The 20,452-nt window shown below is 41.3% G+C and overlaps 3 protein-coding genes across 5 annotated transcripts in view; 1 reads left to right on the forward strand and 2 right to left on the reverse strand.

The window, feature by feature from the left end:
* The first annotated feature begins 5,155 nt into the window (after positions 1–5,155).
* Positions 5,156–12,613, forward strand: rpe65a (retinoid isomerohydrolase RPE65 a). Of its 2 annotated transcripts, none has more exons than XM_061798417.1 (13): positions 5,156–5,275; positions 5,833–5,915; positions 6,020–6,170; positions 6,975–7,082; positions 7,147–7,288; positions 7,361–7,508; positions 8,496–8,710; positions 9,868–10,007; positions 10,082–10,211; positions 10,722–10,836; positions 11,882–11,976; positions 12,053–12,164; positions 12,419–12,613. In XM_061798417.1, the coding sequence occupies exons 1-13, from the start codon at positions 5,265–5,267 to the stop codon at positions 12,562–12,564; spliced, it is 1,596 nt and encodes a 531-aa protein (XP_061654401.1). In that variant the 5' UTR covers positions 5,156–5,264; the 3' UTR covers positions 12,565–12,613. The 2 variants fall into 2 exon arrangements, with proteins under 2 accessions (XP_061654401.1, XP_061654402.1); XM_061798418.1 differs by having other exon boundaries at positions 5,195–5,275; positions 5,833–5,908.
* An 882-nt stretch (positions 12,614–13,495) lies between these two features.
* Positions 13,496–17,926, reverse strand: LOC133489179 (RING finger protein 11-like). The gene is made up of 3 exons (XM_061798016.1): positions 17,323–17,926; positions 16,856–17,025; positions 13,496–16,651 (listed from the first exon to the last, which is right to left on the reverse strand). The coding sequence occupies exons 1-3, from the start codon at positions 17,443–17,445 to the stop codon at positions 16,480–16,482; spliced, it is 465 nt and encodes a 154-aa protein (XP_061654000.1). The 5' UTR covers positions 17,446–17,926; the 3' UTR covers positions 13,496–16,479.
* Positions 17,927–18,365: 439 nt separating this feature from the next.
* LOC133488846 (voltage-dependent R-type calcium channel subunit alpha-1E-like) overlaps positions 18,366–20,452 on the reverse strand; it is a 51,894-nt gene continuing 49,807 nt past the window's right edge. For both annotated transcript variants that reach the window (XM_061797278.1, XM_061797277.1), the window contains one exon: positions 18,366–20,372. In XM_061797278.1, the coding sequence (XP_061653262.1) occupies positions 19,878–20,372 (495 nt within the window). In that variant the 3' untranslated portion in view covers positions 18,366–19,877. The remainder of the gene's footprint in view (positions 20,373–20,452) is intronic.

Consider the following 20,452-nt stretch of genomic DNA (forward strand, 5'->3'; position numbering starts at 1 on the left):
CTGTGATGGTGACAGTCTGTCGTATCGTACAGCCATTATAATAAGACGAAACCGGTTTCAGAACCAACAGATTCTGATGTTATCATATTTGACAGCTCGTCAAATAATACACCGGCCAACTCTAAATAGGGTTCAATAACTAACCGACCTTTGTAGTGACACGTTTTCTTTGCGACAGGAGGAATCGATTTACGCCGCCAATTAACCCGCCTCATACAACAATTTCAGTACTGTGTGACGTTTCCTCTCTAACGTTTTGATTGTTGAAAAAGTACATTTATGTTTATTCAAATACCATATAAAATTGTTGACACTGGACTTCCTGTCTTGGACCTTGAGTGCTTTTATAGACGTGTGTATAAAGTTACCACAATGACTGACATATATCCAGTCCTTCTGTTAGTACTGTATAATTTGTCCTTAAATGTGTGTACTGTACTATGTTGTCCACTTGAGGTCGCTATCCTCGTATACAAATGTGTCAGAAAGGTTCCAGGACAAAAGGGGACCGTCAGTATTTCAGTCCTCAACAGGGGGTTGGCATCGGCCCCGTTGTCATGGTGATGAGTCAGGTGGCCAAGATGGATTGTTAGCTCTGTGAGAGTCATATCCCATAATATTTCTATGGCAACTGTGCAAACTGTATCCTGTGATTAAGGGCGTGTGACGTATAATGGAAACTCATAACAGGTGTGGGGGGGGGGACGACGATTTATCAAGTGATGCGGAATGTAGAAAAATGGATTAATCCCAACTGTTGAAAAAGATGTCTCCATGACAACTGAGCAAGATGTATTATTATATATGGGTTATTCCAGAATTGGAGGATATTTTTCTATCCTCCCCATGAAATTTCAAATAATATATTAAAAAAGAAAAAAAATAAATATATATATATATATATATACAGAGCAAAGCAAAGCAACCCTGTTACTCCAAAAAAAAAAAACATAAATATCATCCATCCATTTTCTATACTGCAAGTTTTTCTTTTTATTATAAATGTGTTTTTGACCAACACAACCATCATGTACTCTTGAGCAAAAACTCTAACATTAGCATGGATTTTCAACCTGGTAACGTAAATAATAATAATAATAATAATAATAATAATTGGACAGAAAATGGTCCGTTTTTAAAAAGTGTTCATGCCTAAATTTTCCTTTCATTCTGGAATGGACCATATAGTGTCCACACTGTATATTACAATAGTATTTGTTCTATAAGGACGAAATAAAAGTAGTGTGGCATGATGACTAAGCGTCATAACTCACTTCCCCGCCCCGCAGTATGAACAAGGCGGCGTTTGTCCAACATAATCCCCCATTTTCCTGGATTAGAACTGTACCGAGACAAGAAAATTAAGACATTTTACGTCCAAGAACCTCTGGCCTAAATTTATCAAGTCAGCAATGACTTTATATTTTTATTTAGATTTTGGACCCAAGCACCAGGGGGTCCTTTGGTGCCCAGAGACCGAAAAACAAATGGCATCCAGTGCCAGTTTCACCAATTGGCACAAAATTCAGTAGGCACATTCATCTTGGCACGACAGAAAAAGTCAAGAGAAAGGGGCAATTTATGGATCTCATTTTTTTTTAACATTTAAAATTTTCAGTGTAAAATATGAAAAATGACAGGAGAAAGGGTTGTAATTTAATGGGGAAATACATATATTTCAAAAAGTAAAATCAGATACTTTTAAGAGAAAATATCAAATATTTTCAAGAAATTTTTTTTTTAAGAAAAAGTGTATTTTCCAAGAGTCTTATTTTCAAGAAAAAAGTCAGGCATCATTGTGAAAAATTATATTTGGGGGGAGGAAAATATATATTTTTAGGAAAAACTCACTGAAAAAATTATATAGTTAATGATTTCTTTGTAAAAGTTTTTTAGTTTTGAATCACAATCACAATAATAAACTTCTTCTTTTCCTTTGGGGTTGTCCCTTTAGGGGTCGCCACAGCGCGTCCTCCTTCCCCATGTAAGCTTATCTCCTGCATCCTCCTCTCGAACATCAACTTTCCTCCTGTCTTCCCTCACGACATCCATCAACCACCTCGTTGGTCTTCCTCTAGCTCTCTTGCCTGGCAGCTCCATCCTCATCATGCGTCTACCGATATACTCACTATTTCTCCTCTGGACGTGTCCAAACCATCCAAGTCTGCTTCTCTAACTTTGTCTCCAAAACATCGAACCTTGGCTGTCCCTCTGATGAGCTCATTTCTAATTTGATCCAACCTGGTCACTCCGAGAGCGAACCTCAACATCTTCATTTCGGCCACCTCCAGCTCTGCTTCCTGTTGTCCCTTCAGTGCCACTGTTTCAAATCCGTACATCATGGCTGGCCTCACCACTGTTTTATAAACTTTGCCCTTCATCCTAGCAGAGACTCTTCTGTCACATGACACACCTGAAACCTTCCTCCACCCGTTCCAACCTTCTTGGACCCGTTTCTTCACTTCCTGACCACACTCACCATTGCTCTGGACGGTTGACCCCAAGTATTTCAAGTCCTCCGCCCTTGCTATCTCTTCTCCCTGTAGCCTCACTCTCCCCCCACCACCCCTCTCATTCATGCACATATATTCTGTTTTACTTCAGCTAATCTTCATTCCTCTACTTTCCAGTGCACGCCTCCATATTTCTAACTGTTCCTCCACCCGCTCCCTGCTTTCACTGCAGATCACAATGTCATCTGCAAACATCATGGTCCACGGGGATTCCAGTCTAACCTCATCTGTCAGCCTATCCATCACCACTGCAAACAGGAAGGGGCTCAGGGCTGATCCCTGATGCAGTCCCACCTCCACCTTCAATACGTCTGTCACACCTACAGCACACCTCACCGCTGTTCTGCTGCCATCGTACATGTCCTGTATTATTCTAACATACTTCTCTGAAGAATGTCATCAGGACCAACTGCTTTTCAATTTTTCATCCTCTTTAATGCCTTTCTACCTTCCCCCTTACTAATCATGGCCACTTCGTGGTCCACCACACTTGCCTCTTCTACTCTCCCTTCTCTCTCATTTTCCTCATTCATCAACTCCTCGAAGTATCTATCTAGCACACTACTGGCACCAGTCAACATATTTCCATCTCTATCCTTAATCACCCTAACCTGCTGCACATCCTTCCCATCTCTATCCCTCTGTCTGGCCAACCTGTATAGATCCTTTTCTCCTTCTTTAGTGTCCAACCTGGCATACATGTCATCATCTGCCTCTTGTTTGGCCTTTGCCACCTCTACCTTTGCCCTATGTCTCATCTCAATGTATTCCTTTCGCCTCTCCTCGGTCCTCTCAGTGTCCCACTTCTTCTTCGCTAACCTTTTTCCTTGAATGATTTCCTGTACTGGGAGGTTCCACCACCAAGTCTCCTTCTCTCCTCTCCTGCCAGAAGATACACCAAGTACTCTCCTGCCTGCCTCTCTGATCACCTTGGCTGCAGTGGTCCAGTCTTCTGGAAGCTCCTCCCGTCCACCGAGAGCCTGTCTCACCTCTTCCCGAAAAGCTGCACAACACTCGTCCTGTCTCAGCTTCCACCACATGGTTCTCTGCTCTGCCTTTGTCTTCCTAATCTTCCTCCCCACCACCAGAGTCATCTTACACACCACCATCCTATGCTGTCTAGCCACACTCTCCCTACCACGACCTTACAGTCGGTAACCTCCTTCAGATGACATCGTCTGCACAAGATGTAATCCACCTGCGTGCTTCTCCCTCCGCTCTTGTAGGTCACCCTATGTTCCTGCCTCTTCTGGAAAAAAGTGTTCAGTACAGCCATTTGCATCCTTGTTGCAAAGTCTACCACCATCTGTCCCTCCAAGTTCCTTTCCTGGATGCCGTACTTACCTATCACTTCTTCATCACCCCTGCTTCCTTCACCAACATGTCCACTACAGTCTGCACCAATCACAACTCTCTCTCTGTCTGGGATGCTCAGAACTACTTCAGAATCAGAATCAGAATAATCTTTATTTGCCAAGTATGTCCATAAAAACACACAAGGAATTTGTCTCCGGTAGTTGGAGCCGCTCTAGTATGACAACAGACAGTCAATTGACAGAGAACACTTTTGAGACATAAAGACATTGACAAAAAAAAAACAGTCACTGAGCAATAAAGGGTTGCTAGTTGTCTGGTAATGTCGTCTAGCTCCTTCCAGAATTTCTCTTTCACCTCTAGGTCACATCCTACCTGTGGGGCATAGCCACTAATCACATTATCCATAACAGCCTCAATTTCAAGTTTCAGCCTCATCACTCGATCTGATACTCTTTTCACCTCCAAGAAATTCTTAGCCAACTCTTCTTTTAAAATAACCCCGACTCCATTTCTCTTCCCATCTCCACCATGGTAAAATAATTTCAACCCTGCCCCTAAACTTCTAGCCTTGCTGCCTTTCCACCTGGTCTCCTGGACACACAATATGTCAACCTTTGTCCTAATCATCATGTCAACCAACTTCGAGATTTTCCTGTCATAGTCCCAACATTCAAAGTCCCCACATTCAGTTCTAGGCTCTGTGCCTTCCTCTTCTCTTTCTGCCGACGAACCCGCTTTCCACCTCTTCTCCTTCAACTTTTACCCACAGTAGCTGAATTTCCACCGGCGCCCTGCAGGTCGACGGCGCCGGTGGCGGACGTTGTTAACCCGGGACACGACCGATCCGGTGTGGAATTCTTTGGATGAACGCTCATATTTGTTTGGCAAAGTTTTAAGCCGGATGCCCTTCCTGACGCAACCCTCTGCATTTATCCGGGCTTGGGACCGGCCTACAGTTTGCACTGGCTTGTGCCCCCCATAGGGCTGTATTAATCACAATAATAAACATGGTTTCATTAATACCTGTGTCAAACAAAAATGAAGGCGTAGCTAATATTGTAGCAAAGCTCGGTATACTGTACAGTATGTATACTTTGCATGACTAAGCACATATTAATTGTAAAGGTCAACAACTGGCCCCAAAACCCCATTGCGACATATTTCTAATTCTGTGTGCACCACAAATCCGGCTTCAAGCGGGCCTGCAACTGAGACATCCAGCACGGGATATATCGCAGCACAATAGGATTCTTGTTCACACTTGAACCTGATTGGCCAGAAACAAGGGGGTGTAAAAAAGAAAAAAAGAAAACTAAAAGCTTGACAACGCAGCGTGTGAGGTGGCACGAGATGGATAAATAGCTGCATTCTGGCCAGAGAGTCCAGACTTGTACGTCAAGAGTTTGCCTTGTTTTATTCCACACTAGAGGAATCATGGTCAGCAGGTAAAATTGGAATTGAATCAGATATTTTTGGGTTTTATTACCACAACAACACAGAAGGTTTCCTGCAAATAATTTACATTGTTTCATCTTATTTAATCACATTCAATTTAATTGACCAGGATTCCATTTTAATAAGTGTAATTGCTACTAATGTGATTTAATTTTGTTATTTCATTTTATTATGCCCATGTATATTTAATTGTAATGAATTTAATCGTAGTGCACTTAATTTTAATTTAATTTAATATATTTAACTGGACTGTATTTTTGCAACAAAATTAATTTTAATGGTTTTAATTGTCATTCAGTAATTGTTATTTAATTTGATTAAATGTAAAGTTATTGCATTTAAGCCACAGTAATTTTATCTATTTCAATTTCAAAGTTATTTCATTGGATTACATTTAAAGCAAATCTTTTGAATTTGCAGTAATTGTATCGATTTACAGTTTGAGGAATTTAACTGTAATTCATTTCATTTTAAGAGATTTAATCGTGCTTAATTGAATGTGACCTAAGGTTGTTTGAATTAGATTTTATTTGATGCTCGCAAACAGATTTGAACACCCAGCCGGTGGCTACAAGAAGATCTTCGAGACCTGCGAGGAGCTTGCCGAGCCTCTTCCCGCAACGGTCATAGGTTCCCTTTTTTTTAATTTTTTTATTTTTTTTTTTCTCTCCATTATGTTGGATTATTATGACAGACCACTTGGACGCCTGAATGTGGTGTGTTATTTCCCCCAGGAAGGATTCCGTCCTTTCTGAGGGGAAGTCTTCTGCGTTTGGGTCCGGGTCTTTTCGAGGTGGGAGACGAGCCCTTCTACCACCTCTTTGATGGACAGGCGCTCATGCACAAGTTTGACTTCAAGAACGGACAAGTCACCTACTTTCGCAAGTAAAATGCCTCAGAAGACTTTGTTGAATTAAAAATCAACTTTATCGTCAAAACAATCTGTCGTAGGCTGGTAGTTTGAATTTAGAGTCTCCCCCCCCCCCCCCCCCCCCACACCCGAGTGTAAAATTACACTCGGTTAAAGGTGTAATCTTAGGAGAATAAAGTTGTAAATTGGACAAACATTTTGGCGGGAAAATGTGTATTTTCAACAAAAAGTGAGATAGTTTGAAGAAAAAAAGTTGTGTATATATATATATATATATATATATATAAAATACAATCTTGTGAAATGAAAATCAAAATGTAATTTCATTTCACTTTAGGGCATACATCAAATTACACTGGATTAACGTTGTACTTAAATGAGGAAAAAAATCAGATATTTTTGAGATTTGTTTTAAGTCAAATACTTCAGTTGCTAAGCTATGTAAATGTTGCCTTTTAATGTCAACACAATTCCATTCAATCATTAAGAACTGTTTGTTTTTAAACATTTATTTGGGTTGAATTGTTAATTAGCTTTTATTCATACATTTTAATGAACTAATCATAGCTTTTTTTTTTTCTATGTTCAAGCCGTGTTCATGTTCAAACTGTGAAAAATGTTACAGTGGATGAATGAGGCTAAATATACTTTTTCAGGGGGGGAAAAAAAAAAAAACCCTCATTTTTTTGATGAACACTTATCCCTACTACGCAACTGAATTGTAATGTTGGTTATGATGGTGGCACTTGGTGTATACTGTTTCACTTGTGTTGCGCTCTTACCAGAAAAGTTGATCACGACGCGTTTGCTGTTTATAGATTCGTCAAAACGGACGCTTACGTGCGGGCCATCACGGAGAAGCGTGTGGTGATCACCGAATTTGGCACATTCGCTTATCCCGACCCCTGCAAAAACATCTTCTCAAGGTACGTAGACGACAGTCACTGGTTTCTCCCTCAGTGTTTAAAACATGCTGAAACCTGCGTGTAGGTTTTTCTCCTACTTCAAGGGTGTTGAGGTGACAGACAACTGCCTGGTCAACGTCTACCCGGTGGGCGAGGACTTTTACGCCGTCACCGAAACCAACTACATCACCAAAGTGGACACCGACACTCTAGACACGCTGAAGAAGGTGCGCGGCGTGGGAGAAACAAACGACGAGGCCCTCTTTGTTAAAAAAAAACGCTCCATTTGTGCCTCACAGGTGGACATGTGCAACTACATCAACATCAACGGCGTGACGGCCCACCCCCACATCGAGAGGGACGGCACCGTGTACAACATCGGGAATTGCATGGGGAAAGGAGCCACGCTGGCCTACAACATTGTCAGGATTCCACCCACGCAGAAAGGTTTGCGGCAATGGACGACCAAGGCCAAGTATCGGGGCACACAAAGGGGGTTGCACGTCAAAATCACGTGATCAGCCACTTGCTCAAGTCACGCTCTGTCGCCGTGGACTAGTAGACTATAGTCTGTGCAACCTCAAAGACACATAATAGACAAAATATCCCAATATATACCAAACAAATGACACAATAGCTTGCTGCTTTGTTCCTCTCGGTGTTTGGTAGCGTTCGTAGGTGTAACCCGCAAAAAAAAGGTCCGGTTCCATGTTACAAAGCAACGTAGTATTTGGTTAACATGTTTAGCAATACATCTATTTTTTTTTAGAAAAAAATGTCTTATTATTTTGTGAAAATAGTAATAATAATAATATTAGAAAAAGCATATTTTGGGGGAAAAATCCCACATTTCTGAGAAAAAGTGGTATACTGTATTTTCAAGATTTTTTTCCCCCTAATAGCTTCAAGAAAAAAGTCATTTAGTTTAATTGATTTGAGAAAAGGAGTCTTAAAGGTTAGGGATTTTAAAAACTATATTTTGAAAAAAAAAGTCAATATTTTTTAAAAGATAAGACATTTTTGGAGAAAATGTTTATTTGAGAAAAAAAATACGTAGTTTCAGGAAAAAAGTATGTTTTTGCAGAGGAGTTGCATATTTTCAGGAATAAAAGTGGTACATATTGAAAAATTGGCAGTTTCTCAGCTCCACAAGGTCAGATCTTAATCAAATGTCTTGAGTGAGGAAGGTCCCGGCCATTTCCATCCCTCCTAGATGTTGCCATTTAACCCAAACAATTCTTCCTGGTGTGTCTATAAATAAATCTGTGAAACGTATTTTTTAAAAATGATCAAGGCTATCAGAAAAAGACTTGCTTTGTCATCAGTAAAACGACCAATTCTCAAACAAAACAAAAACAAGCTGTTATGGTGTTATGTTCAGGTTTCTTAATAATTTTCGTGAAGTCTAACATCCTCGTCACGCTGTCGTCTCAGACAAGTCGGACCCCATCGAGAAGGCCAGGGTGGTGGTGCAGTTCCCCAGCGCCGAGCGGTTCAAGCCCGCCTACGTGCACAGCTTCGGCATGTCGGAAAACTACTTCGTCTTCGTGGAGACGCCGGTGAAGATCAACCTGCTCAAGTTCTTGAGCGCCTGGAGCATCCGAGGCTCCAACTACATGGACTGCTTCGAGTCCAACGAGAGCCAAGGGGTAGACATAAAAACGCACAGTGGAGACTCCAAAGTTGAACAACTTGGACTTTGGCCAAACATTTCTTGAAAAATATGCCTAACAAGTCAAACAAAAGGATGGAGTATTTTGCTTTTTCAATATATTTTTTTTTTATCCCACAAAACAAGCGTCAGCCAATCTTATCAGGGGCGGGGGGAAAAAAAGTGTGATTTTCTGTAAAAAATTAAGTAAAAAAAAAAAAAGACAAAAAGGGATATTTCTCTGGAAAAGTTTGTAGCATTATGAGGGAAAAGGTCATATTTTTTGGGTGACAAAAAGTCATTCTATTACAGTGAGAAAACGTTAAGAGTTTCCATAGCAAAAAAAAAAAGTTATCTTTTTAAAAGGAAAAATTAAAGATATATAGTCATTGGAAAAAAGTCACATTTTCCGTGTTAAAAAGTCTTTATTTGTGGAGGGGAAATTACAGTATTATGAGAGGAAAAAAAGTAAGATTTTTCCTGACAAAAATTTTACGTATTGTCAGGGGAAAAAAATCGCAATTTTACATAACAGTATATATATATTTAAAAAAAAAAAAAAGGCATAGGATTATTAAGAGAAAATTCTGATTTTTGTCCGTCTTTTTAAAGAAAAAAAATCATACCAAAAAAAGTCTGATTTTCTGTGACATGAAGTTTATTATTTTTTTTACAGAAAAAGTGACAGTATTATGAAGGGAAAAAGGTCAGTTTCCGTGACAAAAATATATACATATTTTTTTAAGAAAAAGTCACAACGTTATGAGGGGGGAAAAGTCAGACTTTCACTGACAACAATTCTTTGTACCGTGAGGTGAAAAAGTCAATTGTTCAGTCGTTGTAGTATTATGAAGAAAAAAAAAAGTAGCATTTTCAGGGACAAAAAGATTCCTTTTGGGGAAAAAGTTGTAATATTGTGACAAGTCAGATTTTCCATTAGAAAAAGTGAAAAAAAGTCTCTCCACTGGAGTAGGTTTTTAATATTGTGTGGAAAAAAAAGTGATTTTTCTGTGACAAAACCAAAGCTAACATTATTTCCTATGGGAAATATGAATAGACTTTGTTCCACTTTGGCGGTCCTGCCGTCGATGTGTTCAGGTGATTTGAAATGCAAATGAGGCGACGCTAACGTTGTGATGCTGATTTGGTTCGCAGACGTTGTTCCACATTGCCAGAAAGAATCCAGGTGAGTACTACGACCACAAGTTCAAAGGGGCGGCCATCGGCATGTTCCACCACATCAACACGTACGAGGACAACGGCTTCGTTGTGTTCGACCTGTGCGCGTGGAAGGGGTGAGTCGCTGCAGCGTCGCTGACAGATTTAGTTTGACGCTGTTGTCCTCCTTCACGTCTATCGTGCGCATCAGCTTCGAGTTTGTGTACAACTACCTGTGGTTGGCCAACCTGAGGGCCAACTGGGAGGAGGTGAAGCAGGCGGCCATGATAGCGCCCCAGCCGGAGGTCCGCAGATACGTCATTCCCTTGGACGTCCACAAGGTCAATCACGCTTTCTATAAATCCCAACTGACTTCAGCTTTCATACAGTCTGTAAAACCTGGCATTTTGTCTGCTTTCGGAGGTAGTATCAGAGTCGTCACAGATACGTGACGACACTTGTGTAAGACAATTCTGAACCGTAACAGAGGCGAGAGAAATTCTCAAATGTCAAGACAGTAGACAGAAGTTTAACTCCCTCACTCACTTCTGCCCTTTTGTGTTGAGGGCAATTGTCACAATCTGACAATATCCCTTGGCTGGAATATTCATTTTGCAGGAATTCTCCATGAAAGAGGTTAGACCCAGCGTCATAACGTAACATATCAGAGCCGTAACATATGTAGAACTCTCACAAAGGTAGGATAGGGGTGTGAAGTTTCGAAGTGTGGAAAGCAATTGTTAGTTGGATTTGATCCGTCACAGCAGAACCTGGCGCTGATGTCATCTAATGATCTGATTGCGGTTGTTACACCGCTTCACAAAGGCTCAGCTCTTGTGTGTGCGATGCAGGAGGAGCAAGGCAAGAACTTGGTGAGCTTGCCTTACACCACAGCCACAGCCGTCATGCACGCTGACGGGACCATCTGGCTGGAGCCCGAGGTGCTCTTCGCTGGACCTCGTCAGGGTAAAAACTCCAATGCATTCACGCGTTCGGTCTTGACACAGTTTAGGAATATACTAAAATATACCATAAATGCAAGCTACCGGTCAAAGGTTTGGGATCACTTACAGTATTTGTCTTATCTTTGAAAGACAAGCACCGGTTTTGATGAACATTATAATAATCCAAATTCCAGTCTCTAGATGTTGCCAATATGATAAAAAAAAAAAAAAAAAAATTCTTTTAAAAATAAGGACTTTATTTAATTGACTTCCAGACTTCTGAACAATAGTGTATCAGCAAATGTTTGTGGTTAAGGGTCATATTTGTTTTTTAATTTTGGTAAAAAAATAAAAATAGATGTGTATGGAAATTGTTGCTTGTTTTTAAATAAAATAGTTCATTTTTATGTTTGTGTTATTTGTTATACGTAGTATTGTAATTATGTAACCAATTGATAAAATGTTTTAACTTTATATACAGTATGTATTATTTATGCATAGTTATGCATTTTATTATTTACAATAAATCAATTATGATTCATTCTCATGTGTTTGTTATTACTTGAATTATGATTGTATTTAACCAATTCTATTAAATATACAGCATGTATGTAATGTTGAACATATATGTTTAATGATAGATTTAAAAAAGGAAATGAATGAACATGAATAAAACCATTGGAGAATTTTAGAGGGAAAGAAAATCAGCAAAATTACAGAACATAATGTTTTGAAATGTTTTATTTTACCTTTATTCATCCAGGCAAGGCAATTGAGAACAGATTCCCATTTGCAAGGCTGACCTGACTCTTGATAATATAAATGCTCGGCGGCCGAAATTCACCGAGTCGGCAGTACAGCAGGGGTGTCAAACTCATTTTTGTCGCGGGCCACATCGGAGTTCTGGTTCCACTCGGAGGGCCGTTCTGACTGCAAACCCATATGATTGCCTCATATTATTACATATACACAAATGAATGGAAATTGCTTTTGAAATCAGAAGCCAGTAAAATACTAATACTAATACTGTACATAGTAATACACAGTGCATTTTGATGTGTTCGCAGCATTTGAGTTCCCACAGATCAACTATGAAAAGTACGCAGGGAAGAACTACACGTACGCCTACGGCCTGGGTCTCAACCACTTCATACCAGACAGGGTGCGGACTGGGCCTCACTGGCAAGCTGTCGCGCGCGCACACTCCCCTTGGGTTCACTTGAGCTTCCGTCTTGCAGATCTGCAAGTTGAACGTGAAGACCAAGGAGACCTGGATTTGGCAAGAGCCGGACTCGTACCCTTCGGAGCCCCTCTTTGTGCAGACCCCCGACGGTGTTGATGAGGACGACGGTATGTACGCTCACTATTGATTTGACACGATAGAAATTGGACAAATGGATGGATAAACTCGGTGGTGTTTTTAAATTCAAATATGAAGTGAAGCTGTCATAGGTCATTTCCATTGTGGGTAATTTATGCTGGTGGAAGAGAGGAACTCGGTCTCACTTGTGGTACACGTGTGGCAAAAAAGCCAAATAAAAAGCAAAGCCAATAGACAACAATTGATGTGTGCTGATGTGAAGCGATATCTGTTGCGTGGCCAGGCGTGCTGCTGACCATCGTGGTGGCGCCTGGCTCCCAGAGACCAGGGTACCTCCTCATTCTCAACGCCAAGGACCTGTCTGAGATCGCCCGGGCTGAGGTGGAGTGCACCATGCCCGTCACTTTCCACGGCATGTACAAGCCGTGATGGCAGACATTTTGGGTCTCTTTCAAAATAAATGCTCTCTCTAGACAAATGAGTGTGGTTTTTATTTGAAGAGAACGTTTGTGCTCGAAGGATTTGCTTCCCGTCGGGTCAGGCAAACTTGAGTGCAATTACTCTGTAAACCGACATTGTCAGGATGTTTGCCGAGATTAAATATGCCACCATAGAAAATCTGAATTACTAGCAGAGTTTGCTAAAGACGGATTTATTATGCAACTCTGATTTCCGAGTCAAAGCTCCCCTGTGTTCCGGTGCAGAAAATCTGATTAAGCGTGTCAAAAGAAAGCAGAATGTTCCAATCCAAATGGACGGAAGGTCCCTGATTACAACACGGACTTAAATGTCAATGCCTGATGTGCTTGTTTGGTTGTGAATAAACTTTTTTTTTTTTTTTTTAAAACAACTGTGATGCTGTCAGAAAGGTATTCATGTAAAATGTAAAAACGATGCAATTATTATTTGAAAATATAAAATGCACAACTCTAAATCAAATAAGACATTTGGATTAGAATATATATGAAAACAATAACCAATGTACTACAAAATATAAATATTACAGATGTACCTTTTAGATAACGTTGACACTGTCATAAAGGTATTGATTTAAAATGTAAAATATAAAATTCATAAATGAAAAAATATAAACATCCAATATAGAATATAGGTATTTTAAATATAAAAACAGGAAAATACGTGAACATAAATTAATACAAATATAAAATCTACAAATACTGTTTTACATTTTTGTCATTAAAAACAAAGTACTGTATTTCTGATACAGCTGTTGCATTGATTTCATTGAACTGTGCACTTATTGAAATGTTGGTGAATGCAGGTATTTTTATATTTACGTAGAGCTTTCTTTGGCTTAAAGATTATTAGAGGACGTATCAATGACACGAATCATACCAAGGAAGGTCTTCCCAAATTTATTGTATTTTCTTCTTTACACACAAGGGCTAGTTTGCCCTTGATCCAACAAACAAACACAAACATATGAAATAAAACAGGATTACAGGAAACGCCACGTTCAGATTGGGTTTACAACACTGCAAAGGAAAAAAAAACATGATATAAAAACTATTTTTGTAATTCACACAATTTGGGTTTGAACAGAGGTTTGCGCAGTGAGGCGTTCCTGTGTCTCAACTACCCTAAATGCAACCCCAAAAAAATAGTTAATAAGTAAGAAAATGTCACGCTACCCCCTTTGAATGATAACCTGCTGTAACCAAAACATGATTCATTGAATAATATTTTATATTGTTACCGGTTGTGCTCAGACTCGCCGTCTGAATCCCCATTCGCTATACGCATTGACAGTAACGAATGATTAGCGAATCACAATCAAATCGTTACTCCTTCAACTGTTACAGAATGAAGACGTTGCCCAACAAATTAAAAATCCAACTTGATCACTTGAAAACTATCAATTGCCCCCTGGTGAAGACCTTGGTTGCAGTTTATTATTTATTTTCTTTGGGTGGGGGCTGTCGCAGATTTTGTTGCTACAACAGAGAAGGCAACTGATGCATTTTGGCTGGCGTGTTTGTCAGCCGCTTTTCCCTCCCAAAAAAGCTGTTGCCAAAACGCTTCTTTTTAGTTTCAAACGGCTTACTTTAACCAGGATCCCTCACCTCATGGTGGCCGTGGTCCATTATATGCCGGTGTCGGTGCCATAAAATGCGTAAATCCATGCTGGCTGGCAACATCTGCTACTACCAAGCCAGCTAGTTCTAGTTAGCTGGCGAGCACTCGTCAATTATCTGTCACGATGTTTGAAATGAATCTTGCATAACTTTATCCAATTCATCTGCTGCGGTCGCGGTCTACCATGAACAATCGTGAAGCTCCTCACGGCCATCAGATGCCTCGTTCCGCAGAGATTATCATCTCGGAAAAGAGTACGTGACCGGGTAAAACTGTGGCTACAACTGCACGTATGCGCATGCGCAGTAAGTCAAATTGGCGGCGTGAGTACACACAGCATTGCAGCTCTTGTCAGAATAAATTATGTACTCTGAAATGCGAAAATTATGATGCGGGATTCTTTTTTTTTCAAGCGGACACGCGAGTGAATCCCAACTGCCACTCGTTCATTCGTAGTTCTTTCTAGGAAGCGGAGATTGACGGGACGAGAGCAAACCTCTGTCCGCACACAAGCGGGGCTGAGAGAACAGTAACAAAGTGGTGATAGTGCAAGGTTATTATAAGGTCTACATATATTAATGATATAATGTTTTTATACACTGTTCTAAAGTGCAAATCCGTGGATTGCATGTCACAATCCGCCTGAGCCCTTTACACTAGCTGACCTCCTGCTGTGCGTGCACACACGCACACACATCAGCTATTTTCAAAATTCTGCTTATTTTACATCATACAGCATTTGAAGCTCAAGATGTAATATATTTCCTATGTACTTTCCAAGCTCTGCTTATGCTTTAGTTTTTGTAAATAGGGGGTAGCGGTGTTTATTTATTGAACTGCAGATGGCAAAAGGTATTTTGGAAATAACATTAAAACAATTCTACGTGAAGTCAAAGTGGAGTTTAACAGAAAAGCATGAGGATGACTATGGAAAAATAATCAAGGCAGAACAAACATTGTGGAGCGACCACGTGTCCGTGTCTACTGGAACACTGAAGTCGTCGTCTCCACATAATGCAAGATCATCTTTCATACAAAATTGTTCACACTTGAATTCATTTGAGGGACTGTTTAAGTGTCTTAGTAGGTGCTGCTGTTTTGGTTAGTGTTAAGAGTACAAATGCACATTTAAGTCTTTTATGTCTGTGCGCGCACTTTCTTGAGTGCAGTTACTACCGGTTTATTTCCCTCATGGAATTAATAATAACAATACACAATACTATATGTAACAGTGTTCCCTTGCTATATCGCGGTTCACCTATCACGGATTCAGTGCATTGCGGATTTTCTTTTTTCAGACAATGTCCCTCATAGTGACAGTCTCTGCAATGTAGGCAGCGCAAAGCATCATGGGGCTTGCTGCTGCTTCCCACAATTCCTTGCAGTGCTCTTTCTAACGAAAATGTTGTAGAAAAATCAAGCTAAGCATTCCTCTTTACTTGCATTTGTTCCATATTGTTGGCCCAACCAAGAAGTTCCATATTGTTATGAGTGTGGGCATTCGCCAACTGTTCACTGTATTACAAAGCAACTTGGTAGGTTACCAAATGTTTGATTTGAAACTGCTCAATTAGGCTTCTTTTTCTCCAAAGTAAAGACGCCCATTTGTTCTTACGTCAATCATTGCTGCCACATTATAGTCAATTAGCCAGCAATGCTAAATGAACCAAAGATGTGCAGGTGAGTAACTGCACTGTACTTACCCCCACCCCCAAAAAAAAATCTGTAATGCACTAAATCTGCAATAAGTGAACCGCGATATAGTGAGGATTACTGCATTGAATATGTATGAGGTGAGCCAGGGGGCTTCACATAAAAGTATGTTACATACAGTATGTTCATTCCAACTAAAAACAGCCATACTGGCTCTTGCCAGTGAATGACAGACACACGCACGCACACGTACACACACACACAATAGTCAATCAAGATGCATAAATATATAAAGTATAGCGTAATGCACCAAGACATTAGGCAACTGCTAATAAAGTGTGAGCTCTAGTGATACGCTTTAAGATTTTGGGTGAATAAGTTAAGAGTGAGGTGACCACTGAGACCGGCTCAAGTGGACACACATACACACACACACAAACATCTCCGCTACATAGTTGACTGAAACGTTCTTAGCGACACACGGGAGGTGTTCGAACAACATCTTTTTCGAAGTGCAAGACGACAGCCAACCTTTTTTAAGCTAAACCCACAGTGGTCACGTGTAAGGCGAGCTGACGGGGAAGGAGGAGGGCGTCAGTTGGTCTCGTAGGTGGAGAGCAGGGCAGCGTCGACGGGCTCCATGCAGGACGGGCAGGTGAAGGACCTCATGAGCCAGTCGTCTATGCAGTCCATGTGGTAGATGTGCATGCAAGGCAGGAACCGCACCGGGTCGCCGTACACAAAGTCCAGCATGCAGATCACACACCTGCCAAACAAAAACGACAATATAATCTAATTAAAATAGTATGTAAAAGTAATTTTTATGTTACACAAATTTGTCACATTAATTAGCCGATTGTTATTTTTAACACAAATATGTTTTTACTATAAGTTTCGGACCTGCTGAAAGAGGACAAGGCGCCACACCTGCATGTGATATTATTAATCAGTCATAATTTACAATACTTACTCTCGGATCTTCTTCTCTGCGCCATCTTGGCCGCCGTCGTACAAACCCTTGGGCAGGTGCTGGATCAGTCCGATGCGCTGGGCGATACGGATCTGCTCCTCCTCCGTCAGCTGGGTGGCCAGACGGGCCTGACTGGGCGTGGGATGGTACATGGGCATGTGGGCCTGCTCCTGTTGGCGCACAGAGACGGCAAACATTTCCCTAACTGGTTTTTGTGGTGGTCAGACGAGTCAAGCTTACGCTTACAGACGAGTGTTGACAATCTTGAAAAGCCAGTCACATGGTGAAAGAGTGATTGCAAACAAAGTGTAACAACATTAAGTACTGTAGTATCCATTCTGGTCCCTTGGCACCCGGAAGTACGTGTGACATCACTGTGAAAAGGCTTTTACGTCTCACCAGTCATAATAAAGTTATTTTTGAATGATTCAAGTCCGAGTTGGTGTTTTGTTAGTCGCCTCGCTCACCTGGTAGGGGGGAGGTGGTTCAAGGTCTGGATCCGTCCCGTCCCCGACGCTCGCCCTGTCAGACTGGGACTCATGAAGCAGAGAGATGTCGTCCGACGTTGGCGACTTCAGACAGTTGCCCATTTTTTTGGTACCCCCTTTGTTTAGTGCCGTTCCCAAACCGAAGCTCTTTAAATAAACGCTACAACTGACGCCCACGATGGCTTTCTTGTTGTTCTATGGTGATGTCACACACACTAAACAAGTATCTTCACTGTGAAGACGGCATGTTTGATGACACTCAGTTTCAGCTCATGTTTACACCAAAGCTCCGCCTCGAATCCCAAAAACAAAGAACTCCTGCTAACAGCTAGCCAGCTCGAGTCGTCCAGCAGCTGGGCGACTTCCTCATTTCCTCGCTCGTACGGAATGTTGTACAAAAAAAAAATATCCACGACAAAAGCGGTGCCCACACTTCAACTAAACCGTCTCGAACTCCGACATAAGCGCCATTTTCGTGGTTTATCCGCCACGAGTAACATTTAAACAGTTTCCAAGCTATCCTGTCTCGCCAGCAGCTTCTTAATCTTTACACCGACATGTTGAGTGTCGTTTGGTTATGACGTCATGAGAAAACTCTTTGAGCCCATTGGCTCGTTTCATTACATCCAAAACAATATCAAAGTCCCGCCCCTTATTCCAATTACACCAGAATGGAAATGAGTGACACGTCCTTTTATGCCCAAAAAGGCATAAACTCGCATTTACGAATGTAGATTACGCGTCGTTCTGATTTCTGATCACGTTGTTTATTATTAATCATAACAGATTTTTTTTTCATGAGCTACGTTTGCATCTCGTGACGCGTGCATTGTAGTCGGGAATAGTTTGTCTTTGAAGACCATTACAATATTACTTAATATTTACCCTGTTTTAGCTCCACCATAAACTTTTAACTTGATTTAGAGAAATCGCTGGTGTTAGAGTCACATTTATAAAAACGAATGTTTTGAATGAGTTGTTCAGTTGTGCAGAGCTCAATAAATGCACACTCAATAACAGTGTGGAGTTGGGACACATTTATTTGTATATACAGCTATTATACACTTACAAATTTTGTTTGTATTTTCTTTCCAGGAACTCATGAAGCAAATCTTTTTTGGGGGGTGGGGTTCGTGATTGTCAGCCTTTTTACGATTGATTTATTTTCTCCTAAACGTTACAAAGAGCCTCTGTACATTATTAGTAAGTAGTAGAGAAACGTGTAGTGATGTGTCTCTACAGTCACTGTCTGCACTGGTTTCTATTTTGAATATTCACAAGGTAAAAAATGATCAACTGATATAAAGTGTCGATGGTGTTCCTGATAGATTACATTGCTCCCATCTGTAAAGGGTGTCTGTCGACTGGCAAAAACATTAAACAGGAATGATATAGAAGAAAGATTTTAAAGGTTAATTTAGCTGGTTGAAATGACAAAGAAGCATGTTTTCTATTATTCTACAGGTGCATTCTTATCTCACAAGTTATGAATTAGATGAAAAGAAAAAAATGACACCCCCCATGCAGATCCATTCATAGTGTATTTAAAAAATATAAATAAATAAAATCCAGCACTTCTGTTGTTCGGTGATCCATACATGGAAAAGTTGTTAGTTTCTTTGTGTGGATGCTGTGATGGTCACAATGTATTTACAGAAAAGTCATTGATAGGAAAATGTAGTTACATATTCACACTAAACTTAAACACTGCAATGAGCAACACTAAATCATCTAATGGCTATCATTTGATTCATTGTACAGTACTGTGGTCGCCATTAGGTTTCCTGTTTAGAAATGCTATAATGACCATATTGTATTGGTACAATGTCAGTAGATTGAGCATAAACCACCACCAAAACCAACAAAAATGAAAAACGAAACTAACAAAAAAATTTATCTGTTGTCCATTTGTGAGTTAGGCCGCCTTCTGGTTCGCGGAGCATGGCAAACAGACGGGAGGTGCCATTATGATTCTTGGGGGTGGACTGCTCCATTGATGCTTTAAAATGTGTAGAAAATAGTAGCCGGACCTTTAGCCAGACCCTCACCAAAATGTTATAGGTTTTTCCGAGCCCCATGCACCACGGCAGAACAAAGTCGTGGGATACCGTGTTGCTGTGTGAAATGAGGCTAATGCGCTATTTCAACTTTTGCCCAGCACTGTATTTTTAAGCGGGGTACACGCGTTAACTACTGTACAATCGGGCTGAGTGGATTTTCTCCCCAAGCTGCTGGGAAAACGGTCGGGGCCGACAATTCTAAATGTTAAATACGTTTACTATTTATGAACAAAAATCATATGTGTTTACCCCACTTTACTATCCTTTCATCCTGTGGCTGCTTCCAATGAACAATTGTTCCTCTCTCATCAAGTAGAAGGCAGGAAGTAGACCTTTTTTTTTTTTTTTTTTGCTTTTTAAATAGTAATTGTTTGATGTGAATTGGCAAGGACAGTTTCAGGAAGAAGTTTTTCTTTGTTGCTGTCAACTTGTGTTTTAAAATGTTGACAGCAAAGAGTCGCTGTGTCTTTGTCCCTAGCAGCGGTCATCCTCCTCGGTGTCGCTGAGCGGGTCGTTGCCCGCCACTGAGGCCGTCTGCGCCAGACGCTTGCGAAAGTGTCCGTTGGGGACCTGCCAGCCGGTCCGCAAGCGCGGGCGGGCAGAGCTGACGGTGTTTGAGCGTCCCAGGCTGCAGGCCACGGCCGCCTCGAAGGTCAACGTCTCCATGGGGCCGGTGGGATCGGGGCTGTGGTCCTCCTCCTGCGAGGCCAGGAAGGGCTCGGAGGGATAGCGGCGCAGAGGTGACGGGTGCAGGCCCGCCTCGCCCCCTCGCTCGTCGCCGACGGCCTCCCGGTCCCGCCCGGCGTTCTCCGTCTCGTCGTCCTCGCCGACGGAAGGGTCGGCGCGACACACGAGCGGTGAGTAGGAGATGTGAGGACGAGAGCGGGTGGGGGTCTGCGATGAAGGTCGTCGGACACTGGGGGTGCTGGACTCCGATGTGGAGGGCACGGGACTGTCTGAGCTGTTACCCTAAGGATGGTTCGAACAACAATCAGTCAGTCAGTCATGCTGTGGTAAGCAAGTGGTAGAGCGGCGCTTAACACATTGCG

This window comes from Phyllopteryx taeniolatus, chromosome 14 (assembly GCF_024500385.1).
Source record: "Phyllopteryx taeniolatus isolate TA_2022b chromosome 14, UOR_Ptae_1.2, whole genome shotgun sequence".
Taxonomy (NCBI): domain Eukaryota; kingdom Metazoa; phylum Chordata; class Actinopteri; order Syngnathiformes; family Syngnathidae; genus Phyllopteryx; species Phyllopteryx taeniolatus.